Source organism: Microcaecilia unicolor, chromosome 9 (assembly GCF_901765095.1).
Source record: "Microcaecilia unicolor chromosome 9, aMicUni1.1, whole genome shotgun sequence".
Classification (NCBI taxonomy): domain Eukaryota; kingdom Metazoa; phylum Chordata; class Amphibia; order Gymnophiona; family Siphonopidae; genus Microcaecilia; species Microcaecilia unicolor.
In genome coordinates this window covers 313,572-340,143 of record NC_044039.1, presented here as the reverse complement: position 1 = coordinate 340,143, position 26,572 = coordinate 313,572, and the positions used below count along the sequence as shown (strand labels likewise).

General features: G+C 42.1%; 1 protein-coding gene across 1 annotated transcript in view; it reads right to left on the bottom strand.

Moving 5' to 3' along the window:
• Positions 1-26,572, bottom strand: part of RFX4 (regulatory factor X4) — a 94,100-nt gene continuing 67,528 nt past the window's right edge. The window contains exons 15-19 of the mRNA XM_030214809.1: positions 25,286-25,405; positions 12,950-13,111; positions 8,811-8,970; positions 8,356-8,500; positions 1-1,929 (exon numbers count right to left, since the gene is read on the bottom strand). Of these exons, the coding sequence (XP_030070669.1) occupies positions 1,657-1,929; positions 8,356-8,500; positions 8,811-8,970; positions 12,950-13,111; positions 25,286-25,405 (860 nt within the window). The 3' untranslated portion in view covers positions 1-1,656. The remainder of the gene's footprint in view (positions 1,930-8,355; positions 8,501-8,810; positions 8,971-12,949; positions 13,112-25,285; positions 25,406-26,572) is intronic.

The window sequence follows — 26,572 nt, the reverse complement described above, 5'->3', positions numbered from 1 at the left end:
CCTCAATATTAAATCATGGGGGGGGGGGGGGGGCAGTGTAAGGCTAGTCTAGGGCACCCAGTACCCATGCAACAGCCTTGAGTTATAGACTGGATTCATTACGAGAGCTTGGAAAATTATTTTATGATCCTGGTTCTGCCATTTTCTGTGTAACCTTAAACAGGTCACTGAAGGGTCTGTTTACAAAAGCAGGTAAACAGTAACAGAAGTATTATTGCACATACAGGTTATCATGTGCTGCTGTGCAAAAATGTGTCGAGAGTCCCTCTGGGCCACAGTCTCCCCTGCTCTTTCCCCAAGAATACTAAGAAACAGTAGCAGCCCAAGCCCCCCAACTCCAAAACAGTGACTGCCTGAACCCCCAAATCTGCCACTGCCTATTAGTTTAATGGTTTTCAAAAGTGAAGCAGGGCAGGAGGAGACCCCTCTTTCTTTGTGTCCCACTGCTGTAGAACTCTGGAATGAACCCAATGACCTCATCTGCAGGGCAAAGGAGTTCGTGTGGTGATTGGGAATCATTTTGAAGCTCTTATCTCAGCTTCACTTCAGAGGCTGCTTGATGGGATAGGTGAAGGAGTGGGTTTCAGCAATCAGTATTTATTAATACTTGGAGGAAAGACGAGGGTCGAACTCACTACGTTGTTGTACATTGAGGAGGGAGAAAGAGCTGTGTCATAACGCCAGTTTGACCTTACCATAGTTAGTAACAGAGATGTGATACTAACTACAGTAAAACTTGTAAGGATTGCTAAGACTTTACATGATCAACCAATCCTTGTGTTCAGATAGGTTCTTCCTAGAATAAGGGACTCTAATGTGCTTTATTAAATGGACCGTTTTGCTTCAGGCTATGAAATGTAACTGAATAAAATGTATAGCTCTAATTTTTGCTTTATCTGCATCAGAATATGACTCACCTACTCTTGAGGTGGCCCCTAAAGCTGTGTTTTAAGTTCTGAGACTGGGAAGTGCATCAGCGTCCTGTTTGGGAAAAAAGTGTCACAGAATTCTCAACACCTGTTTTTTTTAAGCATTAAATATCGTTTTGTGCTACAGAGAACGTTCCCTCTAACAGTGCCAGAACCGCTTCTTCTGTAAGTTCGTCTTCCACCAAAGTGCTAATGGAAAAGAGGAACAGCACTTATAGAAAAGACAAGGTCCCAGCAAGAGACGCATTCATGTCCAGTGCCAGACCACCTTCTCCAAGGGAAACGCACTCTCAGCAGAAAAATAATTCCGAAGCAAAGTTAATCATGAACAGCTGCTTTGATTTGTACTGTTTAGCAAATCAAATGACACACTGGACATACAGAAATTCCCCACTTCTGGAAAGCCACTGATGCACTAATTGGTGTGTGGCCAGGAAAAGGGGGATCTTATAGCAAGAGAAGTTATGTGAAAACATTTACCCAGCAGAGACACCTGTTCTGTAACTGTCTGCAAGAACAATCGGATGGGTTTAAACTGACTGGCAGATCACAGAAAAAATTATAAAAAGGCAGAGCTGTTCTGTAGAATGCAGCATGGGAGCAGGAGCAGAAAACGTTCTCCTTCTCTCCCAGATGTCCAGCCCTTGCGGAAGTGCACATTGAGCCTAGGAACTGCCTTGTGCAGATGGAGAGATCCTTTAAGGGGGCCTGGCTGAGCAGCAGACCCTTACTTTGCCCATCCAGTTGTGGTCTCTCCATTTATGTAGGCGAAACCAGGAAAGTGCTGCATGTGCTCATAGTCTGAGTTCCTGCGTGTGGCCAGTGGGCTGTACACCTCGCTGGCATTGCTGTATCTGGCAGAGTGCAGAGATGGACTGGTGTAGCAGGTGCTTGCTGATGCCACGTCAGGCCAACGGGGTGTCACAGGGGAAGGATGTAGCCGTGGGGCAGTGTTCATCAAGCATGACTCCATTCGAGATGGCTGATTATTGAAAGGGTACTAAACGGAAACAAAGTCAAATAAATTGGTTAGAAACCAGGAACAAAGCCACATGCAAACAGCTAAAAACAGATGCCAGATATTTCTGCCCAGAAAAAAAACATTGAGCACCTGACTATATAAAATATAGAGTACCCTTGTCTAAACTTATCAAAATTACTAAATGCTACCCTGACAAAATTATAGGAGGGATCATTTTGCCTTGGCCATTTTTGGGACTTCCATTGACTGGAATGAGTTCCTTGTTGCTTCTCATTCCTAATCTACTGCTTTAGCATTTCACTTTCAAAAGAGTCTTCAAGGTGATTATTTCAGAAGCATTCCCTCATGTAATGGCTACATTTAAATGTTTGGTGAGGCCCAGGTTACATAAAGGGTATCCACATCTGCTTAGAGAAACCTAGATGTTGGAATGCACATCTAAATGCCTGCTGTTTGGGCAGCTATAAATCCCAATGTCATGGATCTCCACAACACCTGTGCTCCAGCTCCCCCAATCCTCCACCCCTACAGCAGCAAAAACTCCCCCAGCAAGATAAACCCATATTCCCAGGCAGCATTACTCACCCCTAAGGCCCCGTCCCACCTGGCAATCCAATCACTCATGTGTGGGCACAAGCCCAATACGTGACAGCCTTCTTCAGGCTAATTGCTCCTCTTCTCAGGCCCACATTCCTCACGCCACAAACTGCTCTCTGAATCTCTTCCCTGGCTTGTGGTGGTCCTCGGTCTCTAGTGCTGCAGAAGCAATGCTGACTGGCTCCCACTTTGTATCTTAGCCCAATAATAAACGGCCACTGAGACCTTTAGCAGAAATGCTGTGGTATTCCATCTAGGGGCCAGGATTCCATACATGTTCCATATGCACATGTAGCATCTATTGAAGCCTGACCCCTAAGCAGTAATACCACAAAATTACTGCTAAAGGTCTGAGTGGCCATTTTGTATTGGACTGAGATACAAGGTGAGAGCAAATGGACACTGCTTCTACCCTACTAGAGACAAAGTAACCCAGTAAGCCTGGGAAGAGGGTCAGGGAGAGTAGGAAGGACCTGTGGCTGAGGGTGGTCTTTGAAGGCCTTCTCCCCCCTAATAATAAATCTACTTGTGAGGAGAGGAACTCTGGCTAGCACAACCTTTGAACTTGAAGAGAAGAAGAGGTGGAGAAGCAAAGACCAGAGCAAAGCAGCTGCTACCCTTGTCTCAGGAGAGAGCTGGAATTGGGAACTAGCCCTTCACCACCAGCCAGTAGGAGACAGAGAACGAGCATCAAGATGAAGCCTGAAAGAACAAGTAGAGACCAGAGGAGGGTCCCAGGAGGAGAAACAATAGGACAGAGAATCCCACTATGCTCTGAGACCGTCAAGGAAAGGAACCAGTAGAAGGACTTTGTACCTGCAGGCACTTCCGCATTCAGACCTGAAGGAATGTCTAATTTTAACTAGAAAATCCAGCATTGTTCTCTATAATTTAATATTTTATCCATATCAGAACTGGTTATCAAACAAAATTATTTTTGGTATAATAATGAATTTTATCAACAGATTATCAACATTATATATAGGTTGGCTTGAAGATGAACATATTTATCCAGGAAATGAATTCAGTTCAGTTTTGTTATGGAAGAGAATTTTGGATAATATGTTTTGTCTTTGGAATGATACTGAACATAATCTAAAAACTTTTGGGACTTGGTTGACCTTGTTTTGGATTCCAAAAATCATGTGGAATCCAAAACAATAGATCCCGACAGCCAGACAAACTCAAAGAACCATCATTGCTACTTCTACCTGCAGGAAGGGAGCAGCAAAGAGCATTCAAATTTTATGCGCAGCTAATTCGATCTATTAAACCAAAAGTAAGGGGAGGCACATGACTGGCTCATGCACACAAAAGTTTGTGGTATGTGCATCTCGCAGACAAAACCAGAAATGTATGCACACATTGACGCTGTTCTTCTGTGCCTTTAAATACCAGCTTTTCAAAAATTGATTGTATTTCAATTTTTGAAAGGCTCATATTTCAGTGCAAAAAAACAGGCGCTAATGTGTGCTTTCACTTCCGGTTTTGCTCAAACTTGCACAAATTTGTTTCTCATTATCAGCATTTAGAAGCTGCATGGGCTTCCTTCCACTTCCAAAAGAAGACAAAACTGGCATTTAATGTGAGAAATTGACAAGAAATTCTCTCCCCAAACCCCTCTATGCTGTCCCTGAGCTGGCGGTAAGTTTTCGGTGTTATAGACCCATCATTTGCTTCTGGGCATTTGGAAAGAATAGTTACCGGCCTCATTAGCATCCATTTAAATGCATTAGAATGAAATTTGCGGTTATCTTTGGCATTCACATTAGCACCGGTGCTCGAATCCTCTAAGTATTTGGTGCTGTATAACGTGTAGGTAAATCCAGTACTAACACCTTTTACCACTGGTATTCATTTTGAGCAACAGCCTCTGAGTATATGTTTACAAAACATTATTCAGTTATCTTTAATCAGATATCTGTCGAATAGTGGTCCAAGAGGGCAGAGAAGAAACAAGGGCGTGAAACGTCAGGAAGCAAAACTTCACAATGCTGTTGAATGGACCCAGTATCTTAGTAACTTTAAAACTGCCCCTCTTTCCTCTGGGGACATAGAGAGATAGAGAACAGTAACAGTAGATGTCTTTTGTAAAGCCAGACTCATAAGCCACAGCTGTGTCTACAAATGTGTCATGAGTATGCATAATGAATAAATGCCTGATAGCAATTGAAGCCATAAATATGTAGCATTCAGATACACACTGTGTTGTTTAAGCCTGCATGGAAAATCTTGCCATGGCAGGTCAGTTAATTGCAGCAAGGTTCACGACTTTTTCTTTCCCCCTCAGTGAAGACATAAGCCATAGGCATGGATTTGAAAGGACCTGCTAGAGTCAGCCTGGCTATTCACTCCAGCAATGAACCATCTATTCTGGGCTCAGGGAGTGTCTAGACTCGGCCATCTGTGGCCTGCCTGCCCCTTCTGCCTGAGTCACCTTTCACACTTTGCATCCGGCTTCATGAAGATGGCGGATTTGGCAGATCCTGGCCCCGCATAAAGGGTGTGCTTGTTGGCAGGCAAAGACAGGAAATGGCCATACATGAGGTCAGCTATTAAAAGGGGACAGCGGAACACTGACCCCTTTCAGTGCTTTCTCTCGCCCTTTCCTAAATTAAGATCTACAATATTTTGCATTATTTTAGTAGGTTAAAGCAGCACTACTAATGAGATTCTTCAAAATATCAAGCAATTTATTTCTTATAATTTTTACAATCCAAGTGCTTCCTTTAGCTGTCCTGGCTGTATTCATGTTTTCATGTACCAATGTCATCAGTGCAGAAAGAATCAGATTGACATCAGTGGTGGCAAGTGGAGGAGGACCCAGAATCAGCTACAGGTTTGTGGTGATGGGAGGGGACCTTGAAGGATTAAGACTGGCAGTGGGTGATCTTAGGGGTAAGCAGGGAAAGGAAGACTTGGAAAAACAACTCTTTTGTGAAGAGAGGACTTGGAATGCTCTGGTTTGAGCTGTCCTATGCTAGGGCCTGGCTTAAGTCAAGAATTTCTATTAACAGTCATGTGTTTTTATGATCAGAATTCATATAAGGGTCAAAGTTCTCTGACACAACCTGGGGAATAGTGAGAAATGTACTTCATTTATCTATACTGTGTCCTGCTAGGTTCCTCTACCCCAGTGTGATAGATTTGAATTATATTAAGGTGCAACATTCCCATTAAGGTGTACAGGAGTCCACGACCTGCACTAAACTGTTGGGGACGATGCAACAATATTTTGATTTAATCACAGGCAAGTTTTGCAGGCTCCCAGGGCCTGTCCTATTGTCAATAAAAACACGATACTGCTGCAGTACCCCTAATGGATAATATCTGAATTTTAAAAAAAGCATGCAATGGTGAGAAAGGGAAAGGGGAAAGGGAAACAGGCCTTGATATACCACCTTTCTGTGGTTTTTACAACTACATTCAAAGCGGTTTACTTAGTACATACAGGTACTTATTTGTACCTGGGGCAATGGAGGGTTAAGTGACTTGCCCAAAGTCACAAGGAGCTGCAGTGGGAATTGAACCCAGTTCCCCAGGATCAAAGTCTTCTGCACTAACCACTAGAGTTTGGTAGTTGGTGTGGATGGACAGACTAGATAGGCTGAATGGTCTTTATCAGCCGTCACTTATGTTTCTGTGATGGTAGGAATGTAGGTGATGGATTCCCAGGCCCCTTAGAAGGAATGTTGATTGCTCCCTTCACAAGGGAGATAGAAAAATTTGGGGTAGACAGCATACTTTGACTGGTTTCCTGAGATTTCAATTCATATTGGTTTGTATAATGTACAAAGGGTTAGTCCAGTCCACATTCTTCATTCTTCTCTGCCAAGTCTGATAGATCTTCTGCTGTTGAATGTGATGTTTTATCTCAGAAAGGCACAAGACTTTTAGTTATACTGGGCCACTGCAGTGGAATCAGCTACCCTCAGAACTCAGACAGCCAGGAGCTCAATTACTTATTGTCTAGGAAGAAATTAAAAACTTGAAGGCCAATATTCAAATAGAGTTATAAGTTCAGTGGTGGCTGGTGTCTTAAAGCTTGGGTCATTTAAGTCTTCTAACAATGTAGGTCTCTCATAGAACTCTGAAAAACCAAGTGAGATTTTCTGAATGTGTATAGGACTTTCTGTGCTGCCATTACCTCATGAATCCTCTCAGTCTATTCTAGAAACTAGGAGTCAGTTTCCTGTTATGGTGTCTGGTCTTTGTGTCTGATTTATTCTGCTACCTATGGCAAGCCTCCATTACAGGTAAGTGATTTCCTTTTTAATAAGCAAAATGAATCTACCACACAAGAGGGAATCTCATAGCTGAGGTTTGCCTTATTGGATTAAGTTTCGGATTCTTGGGTATACTGGAAGTGAAGTTGACTATTCAAATGACAGTGGAGAACTGAAGTGTCTTAGAGCACAGTCATCAACACCTGGAAGCAACAAAGATTTACAGAAATGCAGCAGAACCAAAAATTCAGGCTCACTCCTTTTTAGAAGGATTTGTTTCTCTTGGAAAGAAATTTCAGGGAGCAGCTGAATGATGAAGACATGCACCTTTTTCAGCTGGATGTTTTTAGGGTTACTTTCAGCCACAACCTAGCCAACTAGGTTCTGATTGAAAATTGTCCTAAAATTGTATGTGCGGCTGAGCTGTTTACTGAAAATTTATCACACCACCTCCTCAAGACGTATTCACCTAAATTCTTATCTTAAGTAGACAGATCCTTTTAACAGAAGTCCACCTTTCTTCCAACAAGTCACCTCTGAAGTAAGACCCCAGAACCCCCATAATTAACACTGGAACAAGTCCTCTAATCCCCCTTTTCCCCATCTGATTACTACATAGTGTTTGAAAAAAATGGGACCCCCAACATTTTTCCAAATAACCCCAAAACATCTGCCTGAAATTCAAGACATTTCTGAGTACTTTATTTTTTAACAGGATGGAGCTCTAGCGCCAGTGGCGTAGCTACGTGGGGCCTGAGGGGGCCGGGGCCCCCGCAGATTCACCCCAGGACCCCCCTCCCGGCGAACCCGCCCCCGCCGCCGCCTACCTTTACTTTTGCTGGCGGGGGATCCCACTCCCCGCCAGCCGATGTCTTCTCAGTACTTCCTGCTCTTCAATTTGTTTGCTGACGTCCTGCACGTAATTGTACGTGCAGGACGTCAGACTCAGAGAACAGTTCTGTTCTCTGAGTCTGACGTCCTGCAGGTACAACGTGCAGGACGTCAGCAAACAAATTGAAGAGCAGGAAGCGACTGAGAAGAAGATATCGGCTGGCGGGGAGTGGGATCCCCCGCCAGCAAAAGTAAAGGTAGGCTGCAGCGGCGGCGGGTTCGCGGCGGGAGGGGGGGGCGGCAATGTCGGCGGTGGGGGGGGGTGGCGCCGGGGGGGAGGGCTAAAATGTGCCCCCTCCCCCCGGGCTCTGGACCCCTCCCCCACGAAAGGCTGGCTACGCCCCTGTCTAGCGCAACTATCCCGCAAAACAGTTGAACTCTTAATTAATGAAACCCCAAGAGTTCATTGAGCCAACAGCTCAGAGGCATTGAAGACTTTGTGAATATGTCAAAGCTGAAAGAGGACACTTTGAACACAAATTATGAATTAACTAAGAAAAAAATCAATTATACTAATATATTTTCGAAGGTTATACTAAATATTAACAATTGCAAAGTATTTTGAAACAATGTAAGGGGTCCCGTTTTTTTCTGGACGCTGTGTACAGAAAGATGACCTCCTGACTTCCATTCAACAGCACAATATCTAACCTCAAAGTGTCCAACAAGGATTGCAGAGTCTCTTCCCAGCCAACACCTCTCCAGAAACACAAAACCTGCAACATCCCACCTGACAAACCTGTGATGTGTTCCTGTGATAGGCAGAGTAATGCAGAGGAGCAGAAATTCCTGTGTCGTGGGGCAGGGATGGATACTGAGATGGCAGCAGGTGATGCTGACTGGCATAGCTTCCGTAGCTGTAGCTTCCTGTGTATCTGCAGTGTAGGAGACATTTAGACAACTGTTCAAATGAGTAAACCTTCCAGTCTAATGACAGCAATACAGTGGCCTATGCACTCTCTGTGTTAAAGTGAGTCCAGATTACAGTGTAATGAGAGCAATACAACAGCCTATGTACTAGGGGTGGACTGAAAGTGATCTGAGCCCCTGGGTAGAAGGAGTAATTGGTCCTCCACCTAGGCCCCTACACCACCACCACCTTTCTTTCCAGCAATCCCCCTGCACACTCAGCCATAGCACGTATGCCATAGCATGTGGTAAAAGAAGCACTGAAGAAGAACCTACCCAGGCTCCTCTCTGTGTGGATAGACCGGGATCCTGTGTGCAACGGAGGATGGAGGAAGAGGAGGGCTTCTCACAGTGGGGACCTGGGGACTCTCTGCTGGACCACTGGCTGCTGTCGTCACAGTGTAAGTCAGGGACCATGTGTACGACTGCATTGTTCCTACATATGCAAAGCAACAATGTATTTTAGTTATCTCTTCATTTCTTTTAAACACTGATAGTGATACAACACTCCTAAAGTCTGAACATTGACTTCCCATCCACTACCATATTGCTTTTCATCTCAACACATCAGATTTTCTATTTTGGACTTTCACGCACCCTGAGTTCCTCATGACACATTTTCAAATACATTCCCATCGTGCTAGGACCATGCACTTCTCTGTTATCACCCCCATCCACCTGGAACTCCATATTGAACCTTCATTTAAGAATTTCAAGGTAGCCTTGAAAATATATTACTTTAAGAAGGCATTTGCATCACCTGACTGATTACATTTTGCTCTGTCCCTGGCTTTTTGCCCTAGTGTCCTCATTTGCACCACAGGGAGGGTATTTCACTGATGTATTCTTTTCACACCTCCTCCACTCTTTTTCTCTTTCAGGGTTTATACTTGTCTCTCCCTTCCTTTTTTCCTTTTTATTTTGCATTTGATTATTGTAACTTAATTTCCTTTACATGGTTTCTCCCCTTCGATTTTCCTCCTTCTCTCCCATAGTATTATAATTCTGTAAAACAGTTATCGTTTGATTGCGATATATTAAATACAGATGGATTCATGTGCTAATATAATTACAGTGTATTTCACTTTCATGTACATTTCCTCATTGAGGTGCATTTACAGAATCCAGCCCTTTATGGGGAACCCTTTATAGACTACGAGTTTTGCACGGATCTTTCCACTGCCTCACTGTGGTGACATTTACTGAATCCAGCTCTACATGGGGAGTTTGGATAGAGTTGCATTAAGAACCCTCAATTTAGAAATTTCACAGGAGGCCTCATTGTTGGAAGCTGAAGGGAACATGTCAATATCTGCTTTATCTGCAGGTCTGAATCTCTTACAGTCCCTCTCTAGCTTTGAGAGTTTGGCAGCCAAACGGGGACAAGATCAGAATGTGGAGATACCCCCTAAATTAATTGAATTAGCAGTAAAAGGGATATCGAGTTTCCCAGAAAATGTTTTATTCCATGACACTCAATGTGAAGTCCTGTTGCTCCTCTCTGTCACACAAATGATAGCATAAAAGACTAAGTTAGCAATACCAGATACATGTGTCAGATGTAATGGGGGGGGGGGGGGGTGATAGGTTCATTAGGCAAACACCTTCTGGTTGTGCCACTCCATACAGGTGTTTTCATCTAGGTGACACATTTAGCGTTAGATCAAAGGGATATTTTGTAGGCTGGATCTTGATTTGATTTATTGACTTTATTTACTGGTTAGCAAAGTATTAACGTGATTTACAAAATAACAATATACAATATTAAAAAATGTTTAGAAAACATAAAAATCTAAAAGTCAAATTACATCATAAACAAAAATCAAATAAAAACTGTCATCATAAATCTAGGCAACAATTCTACAAATCGGCACCTTATTTTAGGTGCCACAAAGGGATGTGCTTAGCGCCAATTCCAGTGTTGTGTGATACTGAGTAACTTAGTAATTAGTTACTTTAGTTAATTTCTTTCTTACAGTAATCAATAAAGTAGTTAACTACTTATTCACTGTCCCAGTAACTATAATCAATTACTTTAGAAGAGTAAGTAGCACAACATGACATGACAAAGGATGAAGTTGGCTTGAGTTGGTCAAACCACCTTGAAATAAGCATCAAGAGATGAAGTTATGCAATATTCATATTGGGATTGTGTATAAGATTGATATTTTACCTCTTCACGTACCATAAGGCTTTCACCAGAAGTATTCTTGGATGTGGTATCGATAAAGGAAAAGCAGTAAGTTACTCTAAGCAGGTAACTGAAATCAGTAATCAATTACTTTCCTAAATGAGTAATTTAATTACTGTAACAAGCTGAGAAGTAACTAGTAACTGATTAATTAATTTTGAAGAGTAACTAACACAACACTGGTCAATTCTAGAATGGCTTAAAGGTGGAGAAATCCACATTGGCGCCCCCAAAGCTAGGTGAACCTACTACCCCAGCCTCCTCAGCAGCTTTCCCTACAGCTAACTGCAAAATAGTCTCTTCCGCTTGGAAAAATGCCTGAGAATCCTTCATATTCGTTAAACCTGATGTCCTCAGAAACTCTCTAATTTACTGCGCACTACAATAAATGTTAGAAGAATAAAACTTAGCATAAACATTTTTCAGTGGATCACAGATATCTCATTACTATATACTCTAGAAACACCCCCCCCCCCCCCCTCCCGGGTCCTGTACAATTTCTGCTATCAGCCTGTCATGCCTCTTTTTTCTCAATTTACCATGCCAAAATTTTCCCTGCCTTATCTCCATGTTCAATGTACTGGCACTTAAGCTTAAATTAATTTCTTTTCAGTTTCTACAGAGCTTATTCTATGTTTCATGAGCTGCAGCCTTCAATTAGCCTTGTTCCACCCCATTGTTTATGTTTCTTCAGGACAACCTCCAGTTTATAATATAACTCATTCAATTCCTGCTGTCTCTCTTTCATTTTAACTGATAAGCCAACTGGATCAGTTCACTCTGATGACCACCTTCCTGGTTTCTCATAGCATCCCCACGCTAATCCCCCCAACATCATAATGAATCAGAAATTCTTCCCACTGATTAATCAAGGTGTGTAAAATGTCCCCCTTTTGCAACATCCCTACATCCTGGGCCCAACCCTTCCCTACCTGCAAGGAAAACAAAGTGTTCTCTGAGATCCCAAGAATGTTGGCTTCATACTCCTGGAACAACCCTTCCTGACCTTGCTTCACGAGAGAGCAGACTACACGTGAATAGGACCCAAATCTTCCTGAGTAGAAGATATAACCCCTTATATTGCAATTTGCTTCAAACAGTAGGCAAAAGGGTTTCTTGGAATGTGATAGATAACATTTTTAAAACACAGCTTTATTCAGTAGCCCTGGCTATTACAGTATAGTCGTCAACGTGAGGGAAGAGGACTGCTTGAATTCCCAGTCCAAGATCAGACTTTGAAAGATAAGAACAGATCGTAGCCAGTAGAAAGTGTCTTGAATGTGGACATTGGGGTGAGCTCTCCTCACTCACAAGACCTCAGTGGTATCAGTGATAGATTTAATCTGCTTGCCCGCATCCAGTCACTTATGGCTGCCAAGAAGCACATGTCCAGCTGGTGATGCACATGCTCCAATGAACCCTCAATTGACAGAAAAATCTAAAATCCATTTGCATGGGTGTAAAGAGCAGATGATTACTGCTATACAGTGGGTACAACATACCTTGATACAGTATCTGCATATTTTCCACAAGTCAGGATACTGTTCTTTTCCTTCAGTGCAATTCTATGAGTTTGTTAGTGAGTGTTTAATTATATTCCATGAATATCAAAGATGTATATTATTTATTTTTGTTACATTTGTACCCCGTGCTTTCCCACTCATGGCAGGCTCAATGCGGCTTACATATATAGGTACTTATTTATACCTGGGGCAATGGAGGGTTAAGTAACTTGCCTAAAGTCACAAGGAGCTGCCCGTGCCTGAAGTGGGAATCAAACTCAGTTCCCCAGGACCAGAGTCCACCACCCTAACCACTAGGCCACTCCTCCACTCTATATTAGCAACTGCAGCATGGAAAAGACCCCAATATCATTCCTGCATTCAGGGCAAAATGACACCCCGGCAAGGGCTGTTTTTATTAACAAGTTGCCTGTCAAAATTGTGCTCCAGGCGACATACAGTCATAAAGGTAAATATATTAGACGGTATTTAAATGACACAAACAGACTTGTGTGCTCCTAGACTGACAGACTAACTTGACAGTGTGGCAGCCCCCTGGCCCTTCTTTCCCAACCTTTATGACAGTTCTAGCTACAGTTTCAGCCCATTTTTTGATCTGTCACATTGCCCCCAAACTGTATAGCATCAGCCTCCCCAAACAAAGATCTTTGCCTCACAACTTTTCATGTATAGGGCAGGGAAACAAGATTGCCTTCGCTTACCTGTAGTAACTGCTAAGCCCGAATGCTCTGGGGACTGGCTACTAGCCGGAGAGGATGTAGGCACCATGTCCATGGAGGTGGCAGATTTAGCAGGAGAGAATGGCACTGGAGAAGGACTGGGAGGGACAGGCACTGTCAAAGCAAGGTCTTCTCTTCCTTCAGCTGTGGATAGGAGGAGTCGTGTAGAATGTTAGTAGTATAGGCAGCAGCGAAGGATCACGGAAAGGTTCATGGCTTCTTCCACATACATTTAGTACTGTTAGCACCGCATGCTTCAGAAGCCGAATGATCTCTGCAGGAAGAGACACCAAGCTCTGCTACAGCAAAGAGGAGGCAAAAAGGAAGAACCAGGCCTCTGCCACCTAATCAGGGAACAGGAGTGTGGACGCAGTGCCTGAGCCTAGACTGTCAGAGGGAACATGTCATTTTTGGAGCATGACCTCATAGAGGTACAAGAATTATTCGATGAACAGCAACATGATTTCTGGTAGGATATGGTCTGCAATCCTTTTTTAGTGTCCATGTTAAATAGTATTTATAGTGGCTTGGAAAACTCAGATATGGCCTATCTTCTGCAGCTCACCTCAGCATTTCTAATATTTTGCTTGGGGACTTGGAGAAGTTTGATATTGGTTCTGCAGTATAAATGTGGTTTGGATATAATTTATCTGGGACTAAATAACAAGTTTGGCAGGAGTGGAAGTTTCTAAGTGATATGATGTTTCTCATGGTAACACTGCAAAATTTCTGCTCTCTCTGCTCTTACATTTAATCTATATGTGATGCAATAAAGGCCTTTAGGGTCATAACATAGTAACATAGTAGATGACTATAGTTTTTATTTGACATTGATGATACCAGGTCTTAAGTCCTCAATTCACCCATGTCTTCTTGTTGTTAAGAAATGGATTGTCTATGAAAGCAAATAGAATGTCAGGAATTATTAGGAAAAGAATGGAAAACAAAAATGAGAATTTTATAATTCCTTTGTATCGCTCCATGGTACGATTGCACCTTGAATACTGTGCACAATTCTGATCACCACATCTCAAAAAAGATATAGCAGAACTAGAAAAGGTACAGAGAAGGGCAACAAAAATGATAAAGGGGATGGGACGACTTCCCTATGAGGAAAGGCTAAAGCGGCTGGGGCTCTTCAGCTTGGAGAAAAGACGGCTGAGGGGAGATATGATAGAGGTCTATAAAATACTGAGTGGAGTGGAATGGGTAGACGTGAATTGCTTTTTTACTGTTTCCAAAAATACTAGGATTAAGGGGCATGCAATGAAGCTACTAAGTAGTAAATTTAAAACAAATCAGAGAAAATATTTCTTATCTCAATGTGTATTTAAAATCTGGAATTCGTTGCCAAACAATGTGGTAAAAAGCAGTTAGTTTAGCAGGGTTTAGAAAAGGTTTGGATAATTTCCTAAAAGAAAAGTCCATAAGCCATTATTAAAATAGACTTGGGAAAATCCACTGCTTATTTCTAGGATTAGCAGCATAAAATCTGTTTTACTGTTCTGGGATTTTGCCAGATACTTGTGACCTGGATTGGCCACTGTTGGAAGCAGGATACTGGGCTTGCTGGACCTTCCGTCTGTCCCAGTATGGCAAGGTTTATGTTCCTATGTTTTGTTGGATGGTATTGAGATCCTATTTAAATCAGAAGTTAGACACTTGTGAGTGCTTATTGATTAAAAGCACACATTAGGCTTCTATAAGATACAGTTTTTACATTGATTACGGCTACATCTATTGTTGACTTTCAAACAGTTAATCTAATCTAATCATTGCTCTTGTATACCACATCTTCCCTATAAAACAGCTCTCAGAATGGTTAACTAATAACAAACACAATTAGAGTAAAATAAGGGACCCTTTTTAGAACACTGCAGTAGAGCTACCGTGGCAATGGTGCAAGCCAATCCAGCACTACCGCCAGCCCACCATGGGAGCCAGCAGTAGTGCACTCCCACTGCACATCATTTCCAGCATGGCCAGTTTTTATTTTTTCCACCAGGGGCTTACCTGGCAGTAATTACGCAGCACCGTGAGCTGCCCGGTTACAGGTGGTTGGCATGGGAGCCCTTACTGCTTTCTAAATTACCCACACCCTTATCACCTCTCGCCTAGACTACTGCAATTTGCTTCTCGCTGGTCTCCCGCTCAGCCATCTATCTCCTCTTCAATCTGTCCAAAACTCTGCTGCGCGTCTTATATTCCGCCAGAGTCGCTATACTCACGTTAGCCCTCTCCTCAAGTCGCTTCACTGGCTCCCTATCCGCTTCCGCATACGGTTCAAACTTCTCCTTTTGACCTACAAGTGCATTCACTCCGCAGCTCCTCAGTACCTTTCCGCTCTCATCTCTCCCTACACTCCTCCCCGTGAACTCCGTTCGCTGGGTAAATGTCTCCTGTCATCCCCCTTCTCCCCCACTGCTAACTCCCGGCTCCGTTCCTTCTATCTCGCTGCTCCCTATGCCTGGAATAGACTCCCTGAGCCAGTACGTCAGGCTCAGTCTCTGGCTGTCTTCGTCTAGGCTTAAAACCCACCTCTTTGCTACTGCATGACTCTCTTACTCAACACCCTCACTTATCACCCCTACCACTGCAATTTCCTCACCCCTAGCTGTCTGTTCGTCTGTCCAATTTAGATTGTAAGCTCTGTTGAGCAGGGACTGTCTTTTCATGTTAATTTGTACAGCGCTGCGTAAGTCTAGTAGCGCTATAGAAAGGCAAAAGGCAAAAGACCGTGTGGCAAGTTTGTACTTCCTGCACAGCCATTTTCTTAAAAAACAAAACAAAAACATAGTGGGGCCCTTTGACAAAGGTGCGTTAGGCTCTACACAAGTGAGACCTACTGCCAGGCTACCACGACCCAGGTATTAATTTTTGCTGTGCACCTGTAACACCTGGATGATTTATTTATTTCCTCCCACGTGTGCCATTTCCGGTGGTTACTGGCAGTTGGCATACACTGACCGGTCACCGCACGTGTAGCATATGTGTTCTTACTGTTAGATCAAGGGCTCAGGCCGGTTTTAGGGACGCTGGATTCAGTTTTACCACATGTGCTTTTCCTGTCCCATTGAAGACGCGGTAAAAACTGGCCCAGTGCTCGCCCAAAACATGCGCCTACACTACTACAGGCCACTTTTTACTGCAGCTTAGTAAAAGAACCCCCCCCCCCCCACTGAGGTAAAAGGGGTCTCAGCCTGCGGTAAATCCATGCAACGATGCCACCGCAGGACCCCCCTTACCACAGCTTAGTAAAAGGGCCCCTAAGGCAGATCAGTAACAGGTGAAAATCTCAAGTATCTTGAAATTTCTGAAATAAGAAAATCTTGCATGGGGTAAACACAAAAGAATCCTGTTCAAAAGGAATGGATCCACAGAAGCTTAGCAGACATTGGGTGGCAACACCAGCAATTGGGAAGCAAAGCTAGTCATGGGCAGACTTGTACGGTCTGTGCCCTGAAAATGGCAAGGACAAATCAAGGTCAGCTATACTTATAAAGTATCAGATATAATGAGTTTATCTTATTGGGCAGACTGGATAGACCGTACAGGTCTTTATCTGTCGTCATCTGCTATATTAAGGCTTTTACCAAACAAAGGGTATGAAGTACTATTTTCAATAGGTTTCGGTAAAGTATTCCAGGACAAAGTTACTGTATAGCAGACAGAATTTTCCAACAATTTTTTTTTTAACAGAGTTAAAAGAGGGGAACGTCAACATGTCACATTCCCTGAAAAGATTTGAACTAACGAGAGAATCATTTCTGAGCTAATATCATGAAAGATTTTAAAAACAAAATGCAGACATTTAAATTCAATTCTTGCCTGTAGTGGTCGGTAACCAACGAAGTCTCACCAAAAGTGGAGAAACATGAGCAAATTTTGTTCTCCCAAAAATCAAACAGGCTGCCGTGTTCTTCAGAACACCAACTGCTATTCCCCCCTAAGGGAAGTTGCAGTAATCAAGTTATTGAAAATGTGGTGTTTCCTTATGTTATTTATTGTAATTTTGTGTTTTGGGGCTCCTAATGACTGCAATTAAGCCATTAGAAATTTTTACAAAATGGTGCCACATGAATTATGTTTGAAATTCCTCATACTCAGCATTATCCTCAGGGGTCTGTGCTAGGACTGCTGCTTTTTAATATATTTATAAATGATTTAGAGGTGGGAGTAACTAGCGAGGTAATTAAATTTGCTGATGACACAAAGTTATTCAAAGTCGTTAACTCACAACAGGATTGTGAAAAATTACAGAAGGACCTTATGAGACTGGGAGACTGGGCGGCTAAATGGCAGATGACGTTTAATGTGAGCAAGTGCAAGGTGATGCATGTGGGGAAAAAAGAACCCGAATTATAGCTACGTCATGCAAGGTTCCACGTTAGGAGTTACGGACCAAGAAAGGGATCTGGGTGTCGTTGTCGATAATACACTGAAACCTTCTGCTCAGTGTGCTGCTGCGGCTCGGAATGCGAACAGAATGTTGGGTATTATTAGGAAAGGTATGGAAAACAGATGAGGATGTTATAATGCCGTTGTATTGCTCCATGGTGCGACCGCACCTTGAGAATTGTGTTTAATTCTGGTCGCCACATCTCAAGAAAGATATAGTGGAATTGGAAAAGGTGCAGCGAAGGGCGACTAAAATGATAGCGGGGATGGGACGACTTCCCTATGAAGAAAGACTAAGGAGGCCAGGGCTTTTCAGCTTGGAGAAGAGATGGCTGAGGGGAGACATGATAGGGGTATATAAAATATTGAGTGGAGTGGAACAGGTGGATGTGAAGCGTCTGTTCACGCTTTCCAAAAATACTAGGACTAGGGGGCATGCGATGAAACTACAGTGTAGTAAATTTAAAACAAATCGGAGAAAAATTTTCTTTACCCAACACATAATTAAACTCTGGAATTCGTTGCCGGAGAACATGGTGAAGGCGGTTAGCTTAGCAGAGTTTTAAAAGGGGTTAGACGGTTTCCTAAAGAACAAGTCCATAAACCACTACTAAATGGACTTGGGAAAAATCCACAATTCCGGGAATAACATGTATAGAATGTTTGTACGTTTGGGAAGCTTGCCAGTTGCCCTTGGCTTGGATTGGCCGCTGTCGTGGACAGGATGCTGGGCTCGATGGACTCTTGGTCTTTTCCCAGTGTGGCATTACTTATGAACTTAAATCTTTTATATTGGCTCCTGACAGTCTTTTGTTTTAGGCTTAAGCTGTTGATTCTGACGTTAAAAGTTTTGCATGGGATGTCCTCTGTTTACTTATGATCTTTATTTAATTTCATATACCACCCTTCATGCAGTAATATGAGAGCAGTGTATACAAATGCTGGAACACATAACCAAATAATCAGCATTACACATTGAAATAATAAACCACTGGGTTACATAGGTAACTCCAAATATCAAACATAAATACCAACTCAAGTAATTAGTACAATGAATTAGTCATAAAAGTCTACCAGAGCCCAATCACATGTTCAGGAGGGTTAAGTTATAGAAACGGGTTTCGAACCCTTTTTGAAATGAGCAAGTTTCGCTTCAGTTCCATAATGAGGATGCTAGAAAAAAGAATGCCATGTCTAGTAAAAAAAACTGGCACTGCATGATTACTATGAGTCGCCTACTTTTATAGAAGGAACTGTGTGAGAAATTTGACTTTACTAGGTGAAGCCTAGGAACACACGCATATTTTTTTTAAAGATTTATTTGATTGCAATGGTCAGATGTAGGAAACAGGCGATACAGGAGTGAAAAGTAACAAGGGAAAACGGTAAATTGTGCAGGTAAATTGATTGGCCTCTATAATAAAAACTCAGTGGTGGGATGAGGGCTCCCCTTGTGTTTCTCTTATTCTTGCAGTTATATCAGAACACACACATCTTGCGTAGATGCACAATGCTGATGTCATCTACCTGGTAGTAGATGAACTGCACTTGCTCTTGAGGTGTTGCACCAAAGGATCACGTCTAAAGGACAGAACATGCCTTTTCGTGAGTCCTGCGTGGGCACCTGCATATGACTGATATTTTGTAAGTCTATATTTCCATTTTAGGGCCGGACTTGTAATAGATTCTGAGTTAGATTTTTTATTGTTTTACGTAATGATGTTGAAGGGTACTTCATACCCTTTGTTTCTTAAAAATCTTAAGATGTTCTTATTTCAGAAATGTCATGATACTTGAGATTTTCTGTCTTAGGGGGCCTTTTTGTCTTTTATTCTTCCTTGGTGTTGATTTGAGAATGGGAAGTTCATTAGGTGTCCCTTATGCAGGTAAGATAATTCCAGTCATAGGAGTCAACTTTTCAAAATTATTGGGGGTGCTAAGCCCAATGGAAATAATCCCTCCCTGGACACATACAAGGAATTTTTCCAATATTGGGGGTGCTCAAGCACCCACGGCACCCACAGAGTCGGCTCCAATGATTCCAGTGGTAATATCTTCTTGTCATATGAAGGATTTAACCTCTCAGCTTCTTGCTTGTGAGCCTTTTCGTTCAGCTTTTTAATTAACAGCCTTTTTTGAACACAAAATTAAATCTTTAAAAATGCAATTAAGACATCCTATGATTGAGAATTCAGGGTATTCCTGAATATGGACAGATTTTTTTCCCAATAACCAGTGCATCTTTTCTAGCAAAAAAGGTGCCGGTACTCAAATGCTAGGCCACCCTTCAGGGGTGGGGTGATCACTGAGGGACCCACCCCACAATAGCCAGGCCCCCTGCAACCAGTCACAGAACCTATGACAAGGCAGAACTGGTGTGTAGAGCCTGAGCTCTTTCATTAAAACTTGGGGTCTTTGGGTCAATTTTAGCAGACAATGGAAAAGGTGCCGGTACTCAGTATCCCGAAGTACCCCCACAAAAAAGCTCTGCCAATAACAATCGAAGATATACAGACTTCTCTAAGGGGTATTAAGTCCTAATGTGTTCTTAATGCGTGAGAAAACTCTTACCACAAAATGGGTTAAAGCATTTATTTAAAGAATTTATATCCTGCTCATCAAGAAAATCTAAGCGTTCATTTTCCCTTTTCCACATGCTAACCACCCTCTCCCACCCCGTTGACCGGTTAAATAGCATATCAGCATCTAACTGCTAATATTCAGTGGAAGATAATCGGTTATCTCTGCTGAATACTACCAGGTAGCACTTAGCGCATAACTGGCTATATCGAACGACTTATCTGGTTAAGCGCCAATATTCAGTGCCTAACCAGATAAGCTTAGTGATCACATAGGACCATATAAATAGCTGTCCTATTTTTAAGTACTAAAAAAGTAACCGGTTAGCTCTGAACATTGGCATAGCCGGTTAACCTTTTAGCAGTTAAAAACTTCCCGAATACTCAATGCTGGTCGCTGAAAAAGACCCGGCATTGAATATCCGGGTTTTAATGCAAAGGTGATGCCCACCTGCCGGCTGAATATCAGGCCCACAGTAATTTTCTTTAAATATTTTTTTAGAGGGGGAGTGTCCTGGGTAGGGAATCGTTTTCAGCTAGCACATTCTGTTTAGCCTGTGCTAGCTGGATAACGCAGATTTAATGCCTCCAGGAAGCAGTACGTGCTCCCACATTAATTACTTGCAGTTAACGCACAGTAATGGCAACAATAGAGCAAGACTAGCAAATAAAAAAAAAATGAAAGGGCTTTATTTTACTGATGCATTGAAAACGGGCTGAGTGCACAGTAAAGTTCCATGTTAAAACACGCTAAGCTGTTTTAAAAAATCTATTCATTTAGGGCCTTATTTACCAAGCTGTGCTTTAGGCGTGTTAACGTTTTAAGCACGCGCTAAGCATTATTGTGCGCTAACCTTATAGATGCCCATAATATTCCTATAGGTGTCTACACGGTTACCACATGTTAATTTTTAGAACGCGCTAAAAATGTTAGCACACCTTAGTAGACAGGGCCCTTATTTATTTAAAATATTCATTCCATCTTCTAGTTCTAGGGGCAGAACATACGTAATACATACAGAATATCTAATAAAACAAAACAATACACTGAAAAAGTATAATTGGATCATTAAAACCTAGAGATTGTTGCATAACCACAAAGTACGCTTAGAAGGCCAGCGAAAAGAAACAAGTCTCCGAGTGTTTTCTAAATTGTAAAACTGAAGTCGTATTACGTAACTGTCAGGTAGCGGATTCCATCGGTGAAACCCTTCATAGCTCATTGAAATGTATCGAGCCTCACCTGCTTAATGAATCCACATTCTATAACATATTTTCCGCGGAATGTAAACTACGAAACAGCCGATAGATTCTTTTTTCATACATTTTAGTAAAAGGGCATCTCAGTTTGTCGTCTAAATCACATTGTCTATCGTATTTATTTAAATCTGCTCCACCTAGGTTTGTTGTTGGCTTATGTACTCTTATGACTAGTCTCTCTGGGCTTCTTTTACAAAGCCGCGATGGAATGAGAGTGAGCACATAGGAATTGAACGGGTCTTTTCCCATTTGCTGCGCAGGAATCACTAATGCGGTTTTGTATAAGAAGCTTTTGATTTGTAATCCTCACTGAACCAAAATTGGAAAGAAGCAGACTATACGTGTTTTTATTGTATTACTTTGGATTGTGTAATATTGTTTTGTAAGCCCTATCCTGGAAAGAGGTGAAACTTCAAGACAAGATTGCAGAGAACAGCCAGGTATATAAGGAATCAACTGTTTACAAGAGATAAACCTGAATTAATAATAATAAGCTGTATGTGTGAAAATCAGTATCTTAAACTTATCTCATATCTTATAGCTCTGATTCATCTTTTTTATGCTTTGTTTTTTTTTTAATTTTATATGTTTGGTATAAATCCTCTGCTCAGTGTTCAGCGGCGGCTAAGAAAGCAAATAGAATGTTAGGAATTATTAGGAAAGCAATGGAAAACAAAAATGAGAATGTTATAGTGATTTTGTATCGTTCCATGGTGCAACCACACCATGAATACTTAGTGCAATTCTGGTCGCCGCATCTCAAAAAAGATATAGTGAAATTAGACAAGATGCAGAGAAGAGCGATTAAAACGATAACGTGGATGGGATGACTTCCCTATGAGGAAAGGCTAAAGCGACTAGGGCTGTTTAGCTTCAAGAAGAGATATGATAGAGGTCTGAGTAGAGTAGAACGGGTAGATGTGAATTGCTTGTTTACTCTTTCCAAAAATACTAGGACTAGGGGGCACACAATGAAGCTACTAAGTAGTAAACGTAAAACAAACCAGACAAAATATTTCTTCACTCAACATGTAATTAAACTCTGGAATTCGCTGCCAGAGAATGTGGTAAAAGCAGTTAGCATAGCAGGGTTTTAAAAAGGTTTGGATAATTTCCTAAAAAAAAAGTCCATAAGCCATTATTAAGATGAACTTGGGAAATTCCACTGCTTATTTCTAGGATGAGCAGCATAAAATCTGTTTTACTCTTTTGGAATCTTGCTGAATATTTGTGACCTGGATTGGCCACTGCTGGAAACAAGATACTGAGCTTGACGGACCTTCAGTCTGACCCAATATGGCAATTTATGTTATGTTATGTTAACCATCCTGAACCTTGGAGTAGACAGTTACTAGGAATAATACATAATCCTTAAAATTATCAACAAAAGTTACTAAAAATTAATATATATCAGAATATTAAATTAAAATGCTAATTTTTCAAAGTTATTCTATACAAGAGGGAGGGAGGACAGGATAAGCACAGAGAGATACACAAATGAGATAGAAAGGAGAAGAGCAGAGACACACAGGGAACAGAGATATAAGGAGAAAGGAGAGAGAAAATGGGGAGACATTAAGGAAGGAAGAAAAATGAGATGAATGCAGATAGAACAGACACACGAGAGATATATAAGAAGGGATATCAGAGAAGAGCAGGGACACGTCAAGGGAAGTGAGAGAGAGAGAGAGAGAGAGAGAGAAAGAGAGAGAGAGACATAGGAAAGGGGACACAGAAGAATCACACAAGAGAGATATATTCAGCAAGAGGGGTAAAGGAATAGAAACACACAGAGAGGGAGAGGAGAAGGCCAAAGAGAGACATGGACAAGAGGACAGGCAAACAGAAAGGTACAAAGGAGAGAGTAGAGAGAGAAACACACAGGAAAAGAGGGCAGAGACCAACAGATAGAGTAAAAGGTCACAAAAGTAAACCAAAAATATACAAAACAATGCCATTTTCCTTTACCAAAATTCCTAGAGAAACAGAATAAAACAAGTGTCTAGCTATTGTTCTGCAGAAGAAAGAAAGTATTAGAGGAGACTCTAAGTAGGATCAACCAGAGAATACCTATAGCAGCCATCATGTGAGGAGAAATCCAGGCAAGACCAACAAGAGAGAACATCTGGACCAAGCTTCATGAGAAGAACCAGTCCAAGCGAAACCAACAAGAAAGAACATCTGAACCAGGCTTCAAGAGATGAGACACTACAAGTAAAGCTAACAAAAGAGAACATCTGGACAAGCCTTCATGAGAAGACACAGTCCAAGTGAAACCAACAAGAGGGAACAACTGGACCAGGCTTCATGAGATGAGACACTACAAGTAAAGCCAACAAAAGAGAACATCTGGACAAGCCTTCATGAGAAGACACAGTCCAAGTGAAACCAACAAGAGGGAACAACTGGACCAGGCTTCATGAGAAGAGACAGCACAAATGGGACAAGGCAGGAGAGACATCTGGGACAGACATCATGAGAGGGGACAGGGTAAGAGAAGCCAACAAGAGAGAACATCTGGAGCAGGTGTCATGGGAGGAGGCTGACAAGAAAGAATACCTGGAGCAGGCTTCAAGAGAAGGTTTGGAGACCTTCCTAAAAGAAAAGTCCATAAGCCATTATTAAGATGGACTTGGGGAAAATCCTCTGCTTATTTCTAGGATACACAACAAACTGTAGATGGAGCGACAGTAGCCCAGAAGAGGAAATCACGTGTTTTTTTTTTGATGAGGGGACATCTCATAAGGTCACATGGGCACTTTATGGCATACTCTTAGCCCGCCTCTCATTCGTGACAGTTTATAATCATTGACAGCCCCCAACCTCCGATAATGCACACAACTTGCTTCACACTCCTGTGCTTCTGTGTATATAGCTTACAAATGTCTTAGGGTGTCGTAGTGTACCACATTAATTTTACTTATTTATTTTTTTCTTCTGTGCACTATCGTTAAAAATCTCTAGCATGAGCTTAATTCAGTGCAGAAAATTTTGATTTATCAGAAAGACTTGACTTATCTGAATCCTACTGAAAACCACCAGTTTCTCAATTCTCATCTGATCATACTGTGGCATCATGCACTTCATGGAAATCTCTTGCCTGTATCTGATCAACTTGCTGGTATACGTCTAATGCCATAAAGTGCCCATGTGACCTTATGAGACGTCCCCTCATCAAAAAAAAAAAGTGATTTACTCTTCTGGGCTACTGTCACTCCATCTACAGTTTGTTATGTATTTTTCAAAACATAAGAGTGGAGTGTTGCCATTGTTTGTGAAGTTTTGATTGTTATATTTCTAGGATAAGCAGCATAAAATCTGTTTTACTGTTCTGGGATCTTGCCGGGTACTTGTGGCCTGGATTGGCCACTGTTGGAAACAGGATACTGGGCTTGATGAACCTTCGGACTGTCCCAGTATAGCAACGCTTACGTTCTTATGACAGTGGAAGCAGAACAGGTTGCAGCTGAAAGAGGATCATTGTATCTGAGTTGAGGCAGCAGACTCTGATATAGGTTAGGACCTGATCAAGACTTTTGTGGAGGAGGCGGAAGGATCAGCTGTGCTTCAAGGTCCTGAACGGGGAGTCTTTTACAACTCAGGCACTGGCGGGATAACCTAGTGTATGTCTCTAGAGAGATTTATATATTTGTTTGATTTATAAATGTAACTATAAACCACCTCCTGGAAGAACAGGAATGCCCAGAGGGATGTACATTTTAGTTTAAAAGGTAACTTACAAATAAGGGTTAACATACATTGTTTATACACTGGAATAGTACTGCAATGAAAATTAGATTAGAAATATGTTTTTGAGCTGCAGCACCACAGAGGGTGAAGCTGGCAGTGGTGCATAAGAGGCTGACACGATGATGGTGGAGTTATCCAATATATTAAACCAGAGAGTCATGAAACCTGTAAATCTCAGTTCCACTACTGCCTTAACCTATTCGTGCTGAAAAAGCTTCTGACTGATGAGTGCTCTGTGCTGGTACGGTACAGTGCTGGGTATCCTGACAATGACTTATAAAGAATGGGCACTTTGCAATAAAATATAGTCATGCAGCACAAGCAGCCTTACCAGTGCTTCCTTCCCCTTTCATGGCCCTCATTAGCTCATTGGCCCTCTCCTGGAAGTGAAGGGACTCGAGCAGATACAGCACATAATCATCAAACATTAGGTGAATGAGGTGAAATGAACCTGCAAACAAAGAAACAAGGAAAGGATTAGTTTCCCATCAGATGCTTTAATGCAGGTCTTCCCCCAAAATGTCCAAGTGATCTAGAGTTTCCAATTGGTATCAGATTTGCCCAACAAGGTTTATTCAGTCCTGGGTTCAGCCCATTGTTTGCGGAGACTTGCAGTTCTGCTTTCCCAAGTGAGTTCCCTACAAAAGGCAAGACTAAAATTCCCTGCATGCAGTGGGTTAAGCCTAGGACTAAATTAACCCTGTCGGGCAACATGAATTTAGCCAAGGGAACTCCACGGATGAAAGTGAGCTGGTTGAGTGGAAGGGCATTTTAGAAAAGGGCATCCAGCTCAGAATATGGATGTCCATTTCTCATATATTTTAGAAAAGGATCTGCTGACATACAGCCTGTTCTAAAATACATAAGAAATGGATGGTCATGTGCTCGTGACATCCATTTTACAACTTGAAACATCCAAATTATGGGAACGAGTGGTGGTGGCCAGGGGCACAGAGGACTGGGATCATAGTCACTGGCGAGCGGGAAAGGGCAGGGAAGACGCAGAGAGCCAGGAAGTGACGCCAGCAGCTGACAGAGGCAGGGGGACATAGAGAAGCACAGCAGCGGTCCTGGGCAGGATTCCCTCCCAGAAGAGAGAGGGAGGATGGTGGCCGACACTTTATTTAGAGACACTTCAAGAGACCATAGGCGAGATCCAAAGGCAGTACTGACAGCTCCTGACCACCGTTAAAATTCCCTCGGATAAGGTAGGCGTTCCTTTCTCTGCATCGGTTGGAAACGGTTGTGCATCTCTTGAAATGCACATTTGAATACTGGTCAGCTCATTTAAATTAATTAGCATACCATTCCCATTGTCAGCTGCCATGAACAGAAAACACCCCCCAGAAACCCTTTATGCATCTCTTGCTGAATAACGTGCTCGCTAATCAGAACCGGTCAAAAAAAGCACCTAGCTGACCCTTTAAGTTTTCCACATTGGGCCCTCAGTTTTCCAAGTAGTCCAAGAAAAGGATCCAGGCATCATCATGGCCAATACATTGAAATCTTGTGCTCAGTGTGTGGTACTGATTAAAAACAAACAAACAAACAAACACAACAGAATTTGGGAACTGTTAGGCAAGGAATGGAGAATAAAACAAAGAACCATTTTCTCTTT